Below are 17,661 nucleotides of genomic sequence, written 5' to 3'. Positions count from 1 at the left end.
GAAGAATGTGTAACGCTCAGTATAGATAACGTTTACAGCAAAACAAATCATTTTCCCCTTAAGGGAAGGATGAATTTGGTGTGGATCTGACTCAGTTTCTCTTTTACTACATTCCTTAGATTGCACCTCATTTGATTTCTGCTTTTAAGGGCAAACTTCATTTTCACAATGAAATAGCGCTAGTGTATTCCTTCTCTAATTGCTTTTGCCTCATGGTTTATGTTTATATTTCTTTGTTTTAGGGGACTAACTTTTAAGAAATATAGTAGAAACTGTTGTTTGTTTGTTTGTTTTTTCCCAGTGCAGTATTATTCTAGCTTTATGGGAGGTTTTGTGTTAAATTAACTTGGGATCAAGTCCAAAAGTCCTTCTTTTGGTAAATTTTTCACTGAGTTCATCAAAGATTTGATGATTGAAATCAGATTAAGATGAAATTAAGATCAGGTCCCAGTTTGACCATTCAATTTCATATCCAGAAAGTCAGTTATGTTAGCTTTGTACGAGCAGTCTTTTGACAAGCAGCATTAATACCCTCCTTTGGATTAATGACGTGATTCACAGAACAAAGCTTGTTGTTATGAAGAAAATTGTAGGCTCAGAGTTTCCAAATTATTTAGAGTTTGGTATTACTAATCTGACATGCTGTGAAAAGGGGGGAGTTGGATTAAATGGAAAAGCTACAAGAGTCTAAAACAGCAGTCGTGTTTTTCACATTTTAGATGAGTATCGCAAATTGTGCACAGTAGCCGCTCTGCTGCCAGCAAGACCTGACCTTCCTCCGGGTCGTCCTGAAGTCATGCCTCCACCAATCCCTCCTGGTGTTTATCCTCCTCTGGTCCCTCAACAGCCAGAAATTGTCTATCCGTCTCGGGCTCCACCACCTCATGGTAAGAAGGAAGTATTGACTTTTTCCTATACCATTTGCATTTAGTTTATATACAAACATGCATTTCTGAGGAGCAGTTTGTTCTCTTCAGCTGTTATCGCTTATTTTATGTGGCCATATAGTTTCTAGATATCCTTCTAATTGTAGCCTGGTTAACATGTATCTTACAGCAAGTGTACCTCATTGGTAGTGTCTTCCTCCTTTCTATAGGATTCCAACATCATATCTTTACTGTCTGTACTGAGATGTATGTATTATAATAGTTACATTACTGTCATTTTAAGGCTATTGTGAGCTTTGCTGCATGTCAACATCATGTAACATGAATAGCTTTTGAACTAAGTTGTGATAGTTACTTTAAAGAGTTTGTCTATGAGAAAGCAGCTTCTTTCAGGTTGTGTTCCTCGCTCTCACTTGGCCAGGTGATATACAGGTAAAAATACTAGTCTGGTGGGCACTGAGGCTGACCCAATGTAAAGAAAGAACTGTTCCAGTGATACACATGAGATAGGTACGGTTTCACTAGAACAACATAGAAGCCAGAGCTGAATAATGACATATTCCTTATTCTGCCCTTTCTCAGGGAATTTACTGAGTACCCAGATAGTTTGCAGTAGGCATGTACCACCTAAAATCACTTGGCCTAACCACATTTTCTTTTGCAAGTAAACACAAGTTCGTTTGACCCATGCTCTGTGCAGATGCAGGCAGGCTCCCTTTGCACTTACACCAGCTGAAACTATTTAGTCTTGGTTCAGCACCAAGCTGAGCTAATAAGCCTAAGAGGCAAAGTATACTAACTCAGGCCTGACACTGCACTGATGTAGCTGCACAGCTTCTGGTCAGCTGGGAGCATGGATAGAACCCGCTCATGTCTGTCTGCCAAAGTCCGTATAGGCATACCTTCCAAGGTTATTCCTGCCCTCTGTCATTGTGTTGTGTTTGAAAATGAAGATAACTGAACCAGTCTTCCTGCTCCTTGTTACAGCTGGCCTTTGATAGAGTCCCTGCAATTCCACACACCTGCTTTTCCCCTGGGTCCAAGCAGTTTTAGGCCATTTTTGTCCTGCAAAAGAGGAAAACTGTATCAGATTTGCCACAATGAAAAAGGCAGTGGTTGTTAGCTGGTTTCAGACAGATCTCTTAGAGACAAAGTGCTGTCTTCTCTCTTCCAGTGCTGATTGTACTATGTAATTCATGTTGTGATGGAAGGTAAATGTTTATTTTTAACGGAAAATGCTGTCCAAGTTGCAGATTACCAAAAATGATTATGATGAGCTATTAAAATATTTTTCCAACTTTTTTCAGTGATCTTGCCGGTGAACTTCACTGACTATTGCCAGTTGTTCCGACATCTCTGCCTTAATGGGCGCTGTATTCCCACTCCTGGGAGCTACCGCTGCGAGTGCAACAAAGGATTCCAATTGGATGTTAGAGGGGAATGCATTGGTATGTGATTTTTTTTTGCTGTAAATCACAGAAGGGAATTTTATTAAACTTTTTTTCTTTTCTAGACAATGTAGTAACTCTGAGTTCTTATATAAAATAACCCCCTGCCAAACAAACAAACAACAACAACACACCAAAATAACTTCATATTTAAAAAGACAGCAAAACTTCTTTCAACAGCAGAGTTACTTTTACAGCAGTTTTGTCCTTAAGACAGCATATAACAAATCTTGTAACTTGTCACGAAATTATACCAAATTAAGGATTTCTTATTAATCTGTGATTGTAATGTGTTTCTTAGTGATTTAAAATGATACCTTTAAAAAGTTACGATCTCTTTGAGTATGCAAAAGAATTATTGTAAACAAATAAATGAAATAAAATAAATAAAAGCAGACATGATCTTAAACTCAGTGAAATTAACAAGTCCTCTTTCAGCTGATCAGGAGTACCTTGTTGGACTCTTGAGGCCTTTGATTTTGGAACTCAGCTGGAGTTAGATGAAAGGAGCAAGGGTTAGCTGTCTTACAAGATTTTGCTTCTGTCAAAATCCGTCATGTGGTGCTGGGAATACAGACATGTGGGATAAAGAACTCTACCACAATATCTTGTCTTGAGTACTCCAGTTTCCCAGGTCCTGCTTAGCTTAGAACATGGGATCCTGTTAGTGGGAATTCAGTGGTATCCCCTCTCATTTTAGATTGCAGCACACTGTTTCTCCAACTACAAAACAGTAAAATAACCCTATGGACCTGAATGTCTTTCAACCAATGTCTTAATAAAAATATACTGTCTGTGTCTTGCAGATGTTGATGAATGTGAGAAGAATCCATGTATCAGTGGAGACTGTGTGAACACCCAGGGATCCTACATATGCCAGTGTCGTATAGGATATCAGAGCACACCAACGAGAACAGAGTGCCGAGGTAAATCACAGTTTTACAGACATATCTGTTTTATTGTATACATATCAGGAGGGAAAACAGTTTTTAAGCAACATTTAACACTTGTTATGTATGATTTAAAAAAATCTAAAAGAAAATAAATACAGCAGTAAAAAGAGCTCTTCCAAAATGATTAACCTGCCTTCCTCAGACAGGGTTATGAAAACAGACGTTTTGTCCTGTGCTGAAGGTATATTGGAACCATTTGTGGCTTTGAATTGGAAGACTTTTTTAAAAAATAAAAACAAAACAAAACAAAACAACAACAACAACAACAAAAAAACGTGTTCAGCTGTTTCTTCTTTTGCTCCATCTCAAGGATCTCAAGGACAAATAAACGTACCTTATTTGAAACAGCACTTTTACCTACTGCTAAAAGACTAACACAGGTAGGAGATAAAATAAGCACTGACAGAGGAAGAAATCAGCATAAATTTCAGCTCACTAAGGTGTGAAGAAGTGGCAGAGCATACAAAAGGCTAGGTGGGGAAGCTGTAGAATCCCCATTTGTGTTTTTGAAGAACAAGGGCAACAAAAGTCCTGATGGTCTTCACCCTGTCTTCAGAAGCGGGGAAGGTGTAGCTCCTCAGTTTTCAGCCCTCTGTCAAGGCTCTGTGACTTCCAAACTGCCCTGAGGTGGTAATTAGGCAACACAGGTGGATGCAGTCCTTTATGGTTAAGTCAAAATGAGAGACTTTGGGCAGGAGAATTAATGACTACTTTGATATTCCACAAGAAAGGAGGCATCTAAATGGAGTAGGATAAATTTGAATGCTCGAAGTCCTAGCTTGTTATAATATTTTGCTTTCTGGAGTAAAAGAAGGATTCCCTGAACATGCAGTCATCATGAAGCAGAGTTTCTTAAAGAGCCAGAAGAAAGCTATCTATATTAATGTGTGATTTTTATTTATTTTTTCCTTTGTGAATCTGAAAGGTATTTGTGGTACAGAAGCTTATTCCAATCCAGGAGGACATGCAGAGCCAGCACCTCTGCTGCATGTTGCCGGGAATATTTGACTTAGTTGCTGCCAAACAGCCAAGTTGTGGAAGCATCTTCATAGTTCAGCTGACTAGTGGTGAAGGAGTGCTGAAGTGGAGTCTCAGTGGTGATGAATTCACTCATGAGTCATTTTTGTCACACGCTTTTAATATGACTGATTCATTACACAAACACATGGTTGTCAGAAGCCCAGTAGCTTAATGGCATTAACGTGTGGTCACTTAGCAGTTCCTTTGCAGTCTATGGGAACTGTACTTGCTTGACAGACAGTTCATGAAGTGCTAAGATATGCAGAATCTTTGTTTTCTGAAGGAATTTTTAGGACCAGTCTAGGGAAAAGAAAAGGGCTAGTGGGGTACATTTGGCAAAATATGCATATAGCACTGGAGCCTGCCAAAATCAGCATTTACTGTAGAATTACTTTGTGTGACTACTTTGTAAATTGTTCTATTTTTTGCGTATACAAATGTGTCTGTGGTGATACACTTTTGCAAATGTATTCCTTACATCCGTTCTTGAAAAATGAAACCTCTTTAATGACCAGATATTTATCTATTCCTTGCTCTGAGGTTCCATGGAAGGTTTTCTGCATGATAAGTTTGATAGGTGTCTGATTAAACATTGCTGTCCGTAACACAAGCTACTAATATAAATGCTAATAGCATTCCTTTTAATTTTAGTAGGAGTTCCACTAAATGAATATGTTAATTGGGAACTTAGATAAATAAGGCTACTAGAGCTATGATTAATGATCAAAATGAACAATGCTTTCCAATTGCAGAAGAGTAGATGTAAAATAGACCTCCATAAAAATGAAATTTTATGGTGATTAACTATGAATTTTCAGGAATCAAAGCTTTAATAGCTAAGTGCTTTTTATAATCTACCTGATATTTTCAAGAGGAAGAGATCATACCTCACACAGAGGTGGCAGCAATTTCAGGCATTTCAGTGAGAGGGGAACTTTGAGTTTTAGAAGTTTCCCTGAGGAAAAAGAAAAATCCATAATGATATTTTGCAACTTGAAAATTCTAAAGGTAACAGAAACAAGTGATGGGTCTCCAGTCAGCTTTCTGAATGTAAAGAACACCAAAATTCTGTGTTAATTTCCTGTACCATGATTTAGATGGAAACATAGAAAGGTTTGGATCAGAAGGGAGCTTTAAAATCATCTAGTTCCAATTCCCCTGCCATGGGCAGGGACACCTCCCACCAGACCAGGGCACCCAAAGCTCCATCCAAAACTGGCCTTGAACACTTGCAGGGAATGGGGCATCCACAGCTTCTCTGGGCAACCTGCTCCAGTGTTCGTTACCCTCACAGTAAAGAAATTTTTCTTACTGTCTAACCCATACCTACTACCTACTCTCTTTTAGTGTAAAACTGTTACCTTATCAGATCCATGAAGGTAGAGATCCTAACAAACTCTAAAAACTAAAAGGCCAGAAAAATCTTGATTTAGCATTCAGCCTACCCCGAAGAAGAAAGCTGGCAGAGTAACTAAAGTCAGGCTCAGGTACAACTGAGTGTCACAAAAGTGGGGAAAAGGGACTGAGCACAGAGAAAACTTGCTTTCTGCATTACTGATCAATGATGCTTGTTTATCAATTGCGAAGAGGTTTATCAAGCCTGTACGCTTTTGCTGGTTGTCAAGAGGGATGCTAGCTGCCACTGCCACTTAAGCAGCTCTTGCCTCTGCTGGTCTGGTTGCATGCTGGCAAAACAGGTATTTTAAGGGCTTTCTTATTAGCTTCCTAGAAGTACCATGCTGCTGGGAAGGCAAATCTAGGTTCACAATTTCATGAGACATAAGTTTCCCCTCAGATACCTGTCTAGAGAGCAGGGGCACTGTTCAGGAGGACTCCTTGTCCTCTGTTCCTTCTTCAAGCACAGCAATGTTCTTCTGTGGAGAGGGCTTGGGGAAGGGCACCTCCAGAATATTTGGGAAGATGATGTGATTGTACTATAGATGCATTTGCATAGGCTGGTTGAAATCTCTGTGAACAGAGTCCCCTGTGTGCAGGAATCTCTGGGAGATGGTCCAGGCCTTGATGGAGAACACTGAGCAATCTGAAAAATGTCTAGACAGTCTGTCTCAGCATCTCCTCTCCCCTCGTTTGGAGGCAAGGGAGAGCTGCCAGCCTTGTGTGATATCACTGTTCAGGTCCTCCAAAGCACTTGCCAAGCACCTCCTGAAGAGAGAGGGAAATGAGGAGCTGATGTTTCAAATATAAAGTAAGCATGAGAAATACCTTCTGAGGTGGAAAAGTCTCAAACTCTCCTCTTACTTTACAAAGCAGCATCAAAAAACAAACTTGTCTTTCCTTCAGTAGTTAGCTATTCTTAAGTTAAATTTCAGTAAAAGCATTTTAATGATGAATGAAAATGGAAAAACAAACAAACAAAACAGACAAACAAAACCAAACAACAACAGTTAAATGGGTCTGATTCTTGTTTGAGCAAGCTGCTGGGTAATGTTCACTGAAATTCTTTCACAGAACTTAAAATTTCAAGCTGACAGAACATTTTCCATACCTATAGCATTTGGTTGTGGAAATCAAATTAAATTATTTCTCAGGTGAATATTGTTTCCATGTAGGGTTAAAAATCTTGGGGGAACGAAAATGGGAAAAAATCCTCTTGAGTATAAAACAGAAAAGTCCTAAAACGTTATTTTTCTTTTTGTTTGGCTTTCAGACATTGATGAATGTTTACAGAATGGTCGTATCTGCAATAATGGACGATGCATAAATACAGATGGCAGTTTTCACTGTGTGTGCAATGCTGGATTTCAAGTGGCAGCTGATGGGAAAAACTGTGAAGGTAAGATTTTTCTGAAGTTACTCCATATTAGTTGCAATAATATACAGTTGCAAGAGGTTATTCACATCAATAAAAAAGAAAAGAACCTTTGATGAGAGGGAAAGGAAAGGAGCAAGGAATCAAATTTCTATATACCTTTTGCTGTATCTGGGAGGGCAAGTAAACTGTCTTTTGCAGCCAGTTCTGGAGCCTTGGCTTGGCAATCCTCAACAGAATGTCTGTCCAGCAGGAGAAATAGCACATACCACTATGGCAAAATGCAGTTTCTTTGATGGGAGTGGTACATTTTAAAATGGAGTACAAGTCACATGCTGCCTAATTTTACTGTATGTTTAACAGCATACTTTATGGGATCTAACTGGGTGACTAGCAGTGTGTTTTATGCAGATGCAATCTGGGCTGACCCATAAAGTCTGTTTTTAAGAAAAATTTGTAAACATAATTGATGTGTTCCTACCTCCCAGACCTTTAGCAAAGTTGGGGGGGGAGGAGGAAAATGTTCTTTATCATGCTTCTCAAGGTCCTTGGGAGGGTTCCCAATGATCTATTCATACATTAAAGGAATTTCAAGCACTGTTCTTAGAAACATTTTTGGCAGAATATTATCTCAGTGATTCAGCTCAAAGACTTAATGCCAAAATTCCTGGTTGGGATAGATACATGATTTTTTTTTTTTTTTAATCATAAATTATTTTTGTCTGACTTAGCCTGTAAGTAAAAAGAAAACACGCCATGTCTAGAAGTGTAATTTCTGTCCAAGACAGCTGCAATATTAAGGAAAATAGCACGATTCCGAATATATTGTAATGTCATTATGATCCAGTGATTTTATGTGCTTGTAGTGATTCTGTTAATCCTTGGTAGAGACAGACATTTTAAGACTGTTTTACCTGACTCTTTTTTTAGACACAGTTTAGCACTATAGGTTAGTTTTTAAATATCTAATTATGGATCTGTATCGACTAAAGGTACTTGAAAATGAATATATTTTGGAAAAAAAAACAAACACTTGATTCTGATTTCTTCCTTTCCCACCAAATACCATGTGCTAATAGTAATAAGAACCAGGACATCGGCAGTCTGGTAAAACATTTTTAATTCCATTGCACATGTTGCCAGAATGTCTGTTGCATCCGCTTATGAAACAGTTTCATCTCTGGCATTGTAATGCATTGAGTTTTGTTCTTAGGAATACGTACGCCCACACTTACCGGTAAAGACCGTGTGCCATCCCTCAATGTAACTGTGTATAGTCCTTTATACGAAATTGCTAAGTAGTACTGATTTTCTTGTATGTGATGTCCAAAATTTATTTCATTTGCACCAGCATGAAGTAAAGACTAAGAGCACATAATATATTACTCAAATCAAGCACAGAAATTTCTTGTCTTTGCATGAGAGAGAGACTGACTGACTGTGCAGGGTTCAGAATAGCAGTATATGCTATTCTTATTTGAATTCTTATTCTATGCCATTAGGTCAGAGAGTGAATAATACCAGCATGAAGCTAGTAAGTACCTCTACTATGTGACCTGTCATGCCAAATCCAGGAAGGTGCGAGTTTTATTTTAAATGGAAATTGGTGATGAAAATGCAGCAGAGTTCAATGTGCTTCTGCATGCTTGAATGCAGTGGTGGGAAGTCTCCCACACTGGAAATCTTAAACTCATCAAACAGAGGTTACAGAAGTTTTTACTTCTAACACAGGTATCCACTCCTGCCCATTCAGGTGTTCTTAGTAATATAAAAATATGTTTGCCATTCCAAATGCAATCTGCTTCTAACCTAGCTTCCATTTTCATCAAGATTGCAGTCTCTCTTCAATTGCATCCCACCCCACCCCCTTTTTTTCTAAAAAATCTTTTAAAAGTTTTTACCAACAGGCAGTTCTCAAACTGTTCAGTCTCTCATCTATTTTCTCATTCTCTTTACTTCTTTTGTATGCATACCTTTGTATGCTAACTATTCATTATGAAAAACTGGAGTTACTGCTTTCATGAATAACCTAAGGCAGCGCACTGTGTCCCACTGTATGTTCCCATTTATCATGTACTCCTGACAACCAAGAAGGAAATTAAGGTTTACCTTTTGGATATAATTAGTAGGAGTTCTTTTACGTAAACAGTATAAGGATTACATCTGTTATGTGCATTTTCAGATATGGATGAATGCAGCATAAGAAATATGTGCCTGAATGGGATGTGCATCAATGAGGACGGCAGTTTTAAATGCATTTGTAAACCAGGGTTCCAGTTAGCATCTGATGGACGTTATTGCAGAGGTAAGCACTATAAGTAATGGATTCCCAAAGCATGAGAGTTATATTCCTCTTGTAGCTTCAATTTCCTTACAGTGATCCTTGGCGACAAGAAACACGGGGCAGAGTTCTCATCAGATATGCTTTTTTAATTAGCTAGAATGATTTGTTATTGTGGAAGACAGCACTCAGTCTTCTTCAAACTGCTGAGCAGCAGCCCTGACCAACCAGTGGGAAATATTTTTTGATCAACAACTGTGTGATCTGACCTAGTTCAACTCTTTTTTTTTTTTTTTTTTTTTTTTGCCTATGAGGTCTTCTGCAGTTTGGCTCCAGCACTTCAGCACTTCTTGTGCTTGGCATTTTCAAGTTTTCTGCCTTTGACCACGCAAACACCCTGGCTCACTGCCTTCCTGGGGTCTGTCTCCCATTCCTGACTGGGTGTCTCCAGTCAATACAGTATCTCCAAGGAGTGTGCAGTACCCCTTGTGACCGAGATGCAGACATGAGCACCACAGCGAGATTGTCTTTCCTGTTTGCTGCACTAGCTCAGCAAAAGCTCCCGTGGGAGACACTGCAGTCTTCTTGTTGCTAGTTATGTCATTGGAGTTCCTGTTCTGTCCCGTCAGGAACTGCAAGTTTTGTGTGTATAAATCTTTGTGTTTCAGTGCATTTTATAGGCGCAAACCAGAAGTTGAAATAAGGAACAAACAAGTGCTGTGCCAACTTACTTACAGAAGCTGAAATAAGGAATAAGCAAATGCTGTGCCAAGTTACATAGGATTTTTCTTTTGAAAAATTTAAAATCTTTCAGCTGAACTGAAAGTTTTTACGCTTCAGTAAATTAAAAAACAAACAAACAAAAAACAAAACCAAAAAAAGAACACTGCATTATACATCAGCGTCTTGTGGACCAGTTACAAAATTAAATGTTTGAATTAATTTGTTTTTGAGAGTTACTGACATTAAAGGTGAATTTCTCTGGATCCTTTTGCTTCTTGAACACTGTATGGGTCTTAGATCTGAGCTGCATGGTACCTAGACTTAGACTTTGGATCCAAACTAGGACAGTGATTTATTGGTAAAACATCCAGAAATTTTCTTGCATTTGTTACCTTTTGCACTAAATGTGCAAGCCAGGGCTACCCAGCTTTCAGGCAGGGGATTCATATACTATAGCAAGAGGAGACCCCATTCTTGCTTCATAATAGGATAGTTTTGATTGGGAGAATAAGTTGTCTTTTAATTTCTCAGACAAACAAATGCATGGATCTGTACATGTGTCCAATTAGTTTACGAGCTACTGTCTGCATTGGCAGCAACTTTCACACACTTAACAGCAATCAGCTGTATTTACATTCTTACCTGTTTTCCAAATAGTGGGTGTATGTCTGCGCTTTGCCAAGGCTTATTTTCAAGCTGATCTGTGTGTGGGAAGGCAATGAGACTTGGCCTCAGACTTGGCAGGGAAGAGTTCAATGCCTATCAGGCCTTGGCACATCAGACAGTCTTGTTCCCAAAGACCACTCACTGGCTGCTCTCTGTGTTGTTAGCAGGGATGTGACTAACTCATGAAAACTCAGCCGAAAACCTTGTTTTGTGCCTTTATCACCTTTTGGTGTGGCCTTTTGTTGTTGTTGATGGGTTGTGTTGGTTGGTTGGTTTTATTTTATTTTATTTTTTTTTTTTTTACATCAGTCTGTTCACTGAAATGCCATCCAAGAAACTGGTGCATAAATTGCTTCGACTCTTTCAAAATCAAATTTGGGATACTTGACTTCATAGCCTCTCTTACATGCCTCCTGGCCAAACAGGACTATGGATACAGCCAAAAAGGGGTTTCTGGCCCTAGAGAAATGTTACTTCTGTGCTTCAAAGGGAGAATATTTGAAAGTTATCCAAAATTGCAGGCAACTCAACTGATTTCTACTGGAAGTTGGAACAGATGTTATAGTAAAATAAAGGATTTCTCCCACTGCTTTTCAACACTTACAGTAAGCCTTGTTCTCTATGAACGAGCATGCAAACATTCATTAAGTATGAAATTGCTATTGGGTGAAAATCAAACCAGATTTTGAGACATTGACACCCAAAGTGCACATATTCCCAAATTCCCATATGTGCCTCCTTCTTCCACTCGCCCAAAGCATCATGAAATTCCCAGGAGAAAGTACTGGCTAGAATGAGCACAACTCTCTGGTAAATGTCTCTAGTCACATTAATAAAAGTTTAAAATTGATCCTTAATAATGTTTTTTCCTTTTACATGTTAGTGTTTCTCCCTGTAGAGTCCTCCCTGTATATACCACATGTGCAGAGTAAATAATTCCTGTCTTACAGAACATTTAGGTTCTGAAACACTCATCTTTCACACTGTGTATCCTGAATTTGTTTGTGAAGTGAATGCATTAAGATCTTACACAAGCTTAAACATGCAGTTAGTGCTCACGCATTTTGGGAACATGTGTATGCACAAACTGACGTTTCTGCAACAAATTGGCTACCTGCCTGAGCAATTTTGATATGGAATTGACAAGTATTTTTGCCAAATTCTTCAGGAGATCAACAAAAGAATGCAAGAATTGCAGTGTGAAACATGTTACTCATATAAACATCTCATTTGATGCACTGTAAGCTGAATTTGGAAATGTTAAGAATTTCTAACTCAAAGTTAGGAATACTGTAATTGACAGTTCCATAAAACTGGAATTTAAGTACAGGGCATATGCTTGGCTGTCTGGTAAAAATTCCACTCAGTCTTTATGAAGTAACATGCCAAAAAAGAATGTTACACCACAGTCTTGTGTATTCCCTGTAATACAAGACGCATTAAACTTTTTCACCATTAGGTTCTTCCACTGATGATTTGCTGAAGCTTTTTCAGAAATACTTATATCAGGCAGGCAGAGGTTTAAAGCATTATTGAAAGCTCTTGCAAGGCAACTGGAAGTGGGAGCTTTAGTAGTCTGAGTAAATTTTTCCTGGTTAAAATTAGAGGACTTAGTGTACCCAGCTGGCACTACTGAGCAAGCTAAGCAGAAAAGGCAAAAACTGATTGGACATGGAGAATTAATATATTAGGTCGTTTTCCAGAACTAGGTTGAGGTACACTGGCAAAAGTCAGAAAAGTGAGTGTTTCTGAAGTTGTCAAAATGGTGGCTTTTACCACAGAGGACGGTGGACCCTTGTCAGGGTTAGAAATTTGGACTTTATGCCTGCATGTGCAGTTGACTTACTGGGTGGAATCCAGGCCCTGGTAAAAGCAGAGGATTTTTGCCTCTTTTTCACTGGAGCCAGGATTTCAGCTACCTCTGCAATGCTGAGTGACCAAGTGTATATTTCTATAAAACACCAATGATGGTATTTTAGACACATTTTTAAATGAGTATAAAACAAAACACATTGACGTTTCATCCCTTACTACTTTACAATGCATCTGTCCAAGGAGTTCATTATTGTTTAGCAAAAACTGTCTGCACCTTTAAATAATATGGACATACTTTGAGTTCCTGAGTCAGTTTTACTTAGACTGAGTAAAGACTACATTTGAAGAGGGAAAAGCATTTAAAATTTGCCTGAAACAGAACGAAAGATTGCAGGATGAAGTTGAAATGAATTGAGCCCATATACTCAACTATAACTTCTATTTTAAAATGCAGTTTGAAAAAGGAATCTTGGATCATACAAGTCATGTTTTATGCCAAACAACACAAACTAAGTAAAACATAGAGGTGTTTCACTCTCAGTTTGCCCTTTTAAGGTCAGAAAAAAGGAAATTGTCACACACACACTGTCTTTTGTATGTGTTATGGAGAGTTGTTATGAAGTGATTATTTTATAAAGGTTATACATACTTCCAAACAATATTTTAAACACTCCTTTTCTTAATCACCTATAAAATAATGCCATGATCTCTGTGTCTAGAGAATGATCTTACTATTAGGACAGGAAGCCTGTAATTTTTTTTTTTTTGCTAATTTGACATCCCTTTGTGATAGTCCAATATTGTGAGGTTTTACTCTTATATTTCACTGCTAAGGGCCTTATTGTTTAGTGTACTGTTGTTGGGCAAAGATGATAGCTTGTACTTGGCAATTGCTTGGTGCTCAGATCATTAGGAAATTCCTTTCAAGACTGGAGTATAGTCCACCCATTAAAAGTTTATAAAATGGGCTGTAATGAGCATCTGATAGGAAAAAGTAATTGTCATGCAGATAACCAGAGAGATGCTGTGTGCAGGAAGGGTCTGCCTGTGAACATTCATATGAGCTTGCAAAAACTGAACCCACAGCAGGAGGAAGGGAAATTCTTTGGTGTCCCTATGAAGGCATTCCTGATAGAGGGGAGCACAGTGATGGTGTGAGAGATCCAATTTGCAATCTGGGCTGATTTCTTACAGTGCAAACCAACTGTTAACACAGAAAGGGAATATGCAGTTGCACACTACAGAAGTCCTTTGTCTTAGCAGTCACAGTTTCCTCATTTCTCTGTTATGTTTTTGCTTGAATGACCCTTATTTTGGAATATGTACCCCTTGGGAACAAGTTGGGAAAGTGTAGACCTCTGAGCAGCAGAAAAATCCTAAGAGAGTCAAATTGTTCTGGTTTGTTGTCATTTCTCCTGAATTTTAAATTTTCTTCTTTTATTTTACAGAATTAATTAATCGATAATCTTAATAAGACCTTTATTTGAACTAGTTTCCATTTTCATTCGATATTTTTCTATAAGATGCATTGAAAGCAGCTGTGAATGCGTTTCAGCTGAAAATAGGCTGCACAAATGCAAGTTTCAGCCAAGCATTGAACTCTATGTAACTTAGTTTCTAATAAAGCTCATTCTATTCTCTAACAGACATCGATGAGTGTGAGACAGCTGGAATATGCATGAACGGGCGCTGTGTGAACACTGATGGCTCTTTCAGATGTGAATGCTTCCCTGGCCTTGCAGTAGGACTGGATGGACGTGTGTGTGTTGGTAAGACAAGCTCAATGTGAGGCGAGTCACAACCAATGTTAAGGCATTAAAGTTAAAGTGATAGATTGGAATTTGAACGTAGAATTTACTGTATTTTCATGGATTAGTGGTTTCTGGAATATTTATATTGATGACCCATTTTACTTTTTTTTCTTTCTGTTTGTGTTTAAAGGTAAAAAATGTATGGGCCAAATTACAAGATCAGGTAGACTATATAGAATAGTGCTGTTGGGGATGAAAATTGTATCAGTTTTGAGCAGGTGAGAATCTGCCCCGTTTTTGTCAGTCTAGATTACTTCATTTTTTCACCAAGCTTAAAGATTTAGTTAGGCTTTCATCTCTTAAAGTTGGACATACCAATTTTCCTACTTTCATCTATTTCTTATTAAATGAAGGAGGTTTGAGATCTTTGATTTTAAAATTATAATACATGTATGTCTGATGGCCATTATCAGCCAGGTTTTAAAAAGTGAGAAATGTCAACCATGATCCTGAAAAGGTAAACAACAACAGAAAACTAATGGTACACTCAGAAATTGTAAGGTTTCATCTCTGAGTATTCTGAAAGGCAGTAATGCAAAAAATGCAGAAAAATAAGGTGTTCTGATATTTTAATATTTGCCCCCAGTCCCTCAGTCTACAACTTGCCTTTAAAAAGCCATCTCGGTAATGTGCCACAAGTATTCTCATTAGGGAAACCTCTTTTGACATTCAGAAGCCATGAAAATATGGATTTTTCACTAAATTTTGCTCAGATATGTAGTTGATTTATCCCGGTTGACAGAGTAGCTGTGGTCAGCAGAGCTATAGTAATTGTTTCTTTACTTTTGTTGCAAAGGAAGTGGGAATTTAAAATGCATTATAGGGTCAATAAAAGAGTTCTAAGCTAATGCATTACACATTTGCATTTTCTGCATGTTAGAGCCCATAGTAACAGTTTCTGTAGTTCATTTGTTAAGTCATTAAATGTGGTAACTAGTTCGTGTGTCTGAACTCGAAGGAGCATGAGGAAGAAGAATTTCCTGTCCTGAGTATAGTAAGGGTATAGGTCGTTGAGAAACATAGGGAAATGGTGAAAAATATTTTGTTTTGACAGCTTTGACACTATTTATGACAACCAAGCTATATTTAATAGCTGTTGTAACTTACGGCACTATAGTTGATAATGATAGGATTAAGAGGAATTTCTTTCTTCAGATACACATATGCGAAGCACGTGCTATGGTGGCTACAAGAGAGGGCAATGTGTAAGACCATTAACCGGTGCAGTTACAAAATCGGAATGTTGTTGTGCCAGCACTGACTATGCCTTTGGGGAGCCTTGCCAACCCTGTCCAGCACAAAATTCAGGTATGGAATATTAACTGGTACTTACTCTAATGTAAGCTTTATGTCAATAAGCTGTTTTTAGGAAGGTAAAATACAGCTTTGTGTTTACATCGCATCTAAAAACTGGAGAATTATGTTGTCATACAACATGTTAAGTATTTTGAGCAATCTGCTATTTTGAGTATTGAAATAGCATAGGAGAGAATTTTTTGAGGTAACAGTAAATGCCAATATCTGATTGAAAGTCATTACACACATGAAAACAGATTGTCACATACAAAACTCTACTTTGGTAGATGTGGATTACTAAAAGTATAATTTTGATCTCAAATTATTAATGGAACCATGTTGAGTAATTCATGCATTCATGCAAATCCTTTTGTACACCTGTCAGTCACATGTTGGCTGTCTGAATTCTGTATCACCCCAGTGTTCTGAAATTGTTAATACAGTAAGTAGACTTTGGATAGTCAGTGCAAAACAAAAGCCCGATTAAGACAGTTGAGAATATTTGAGTCTCTCACCAAAATCCCCACCAAGCAATGTCTGGAACATAGTTGCACTTTGGCAAAACAGCAATCCTAATCATTCTCATGGGCAGAATCTGCTTTTAGGCAAGCACTTCTTTCAAGAAGAATATGTTGATGCAGTCCTTGTCCTGAAGCCAATAAATAAAGAGACGCTGGTTTTGTGGAGGTGACTGCAGGGGGATAGTTTGAAGCACAACTTTGTCAAGTGATTCTTTGCACTCAGCAAATTTGTTGTTGCATATGAACCAAATAAGCCATTTGATAAGTAGTTCTAAACCATCTCACACTAACTTGGTACCTGCTTTGTAGGCCAAAAATGTATTTTAAATCTCAGTTTTAACTGATAGCTTTATGAAAAGCATTAGAGACACGAGCAATTGGAACAGATTAGGCTTGTTGAGCTGATTAGAGCTCTTCAGCAAGAGCTTGCTGCCACCATTTTATAATGTGCCATGTTATTTAGAATAGCAAAACACCACGGAAATGTTAGCAGAATAGGAAAGAGCCTTTCCAACAGCCTCTGTTCATATCAATAGGCCCTTCTTTCTGTACAGTAGAGTTAAATCTTTCGATCTAAATGTTGGAGTCTGTATCATTGACTTCTGTTTATTTTAATTACTTTAACAGAACATTTACACATGTGAAAGCTATTTTTTTTTGTGTTGTTTTGCCCACCTTCTCAGCTGTTTAAAATGAAAAAAAATCCATCTCACAAAGGGTGAAGTGCAGCATTTCTTTGGGAATTGACTTGGAGAGGAAAGGAGAAAATTTTTTACAGAGGAGCATTGCATCAGAGAAATTTAAAAGAATTCCTGAAAGGAAGACGCTTGTTGCTCTGTTCTCCTCAGAAACTCTCTGCAGAAGTTCCTACTGAGTATGAGAATAATAGTTTTGCTGATGCATGTCTAGAGCAGGTCTGCTTTCACATAAGTTGGCAGTGATTAATTGATTCAAGTAGCAGTATGTGCTCTGTGTGTGTATCTACATGGATATTGAATCACTTTGGGCACAATGTAGACATATATGGTTTGCCCTGGTTTAGGTCCTTTCTCTTGAAAAGTCCTGTTGTAAACTGTATAATGCAGAATATATTTGTAACAGATGATTTTGGGTCAATTGATTCCACTTATCTGTTTGTTTTACAAGTCAGAAAATCTGTTAAGTGTACAGCCTTCTGAATTTGTATTAACCTGCTGATTATGATAAGACTGGGAGGTGTTTTGCATATGATTTTCTTGATGAGAAAACAGCTGTTCAATAAATATATTTTTAATAGTAGTGTAATTATTTTACAAGGAGTAATGTTTTTAAACTAAAAGAGGGTAGATTTAGATTAGATAGAAGAAATTCCTTACTATGAGGGTGGTGAGGCACTGGAACAGGTTGCCCAGAGACACTGTGGATTCCCCATCCCTGGGAAGTGTTTAAGACCAGGTTGGTTGTGGCTTTGAGCAACCTGGTCTAGTGGGA

At 38.0% G+C, this 17,661-nt stretch overlaps 1 protein-coding gene across 3 annotated transcripts in view; it reads left to right on the top strand.

The window, feature by feature from the left end:
• FBN1 (fibrillin 1) overlaps positions 1-17,661 on the top strand; it is a 158,501-nt gene that overhangs the window by 70,561 nt on the left and 70,279 nt on the right. For all 3 annotated transcript variants that reach the window (XM_082768900.1, XM_082768899.1, XM_082768901.1), the window contains 7 exons: positions 720-887; positions 2,195-2,335; positions 3,142-3,261; positions 6,977-7,102; positions 9,261-9,383; positions 14,210-14,332; positions 15,530-15,682. In XM_082768900.1, coding sequence (XP_082625026.1) covers positions 720-887; positions 2,195-2,335; positions 3,142-3,261; positions 6,977-7,102; positions 9,261-9,383; positions 14,210-14,332; positions 15,530-15,682 — 954 coding nt within the window. The remainder of the gene's footprint in view (positions 1-719; positions 888-2,194; positions 2,336-3,141; positions 3,262-6,976; positions 7,103-9,260; positions 9,384-14,209; positions 14,333-15,529; positions 15,683-17,661) is intronic.

The sequence above is a fragment of the Aythya marila genome, assembly GCF_965140915.1.
Source record: "Aythya marila genome assembly, chromosome: 11".
NCBI lineage: Eukaryota > Metazoa > Chordata > Aves > Anseriformes > Anatidae > Aythya > Aythya marila.
Note: the sequence above shows the minus strand (reverse complement) of the source record. Positions and strands in the feature narration are given on the sequence as shown.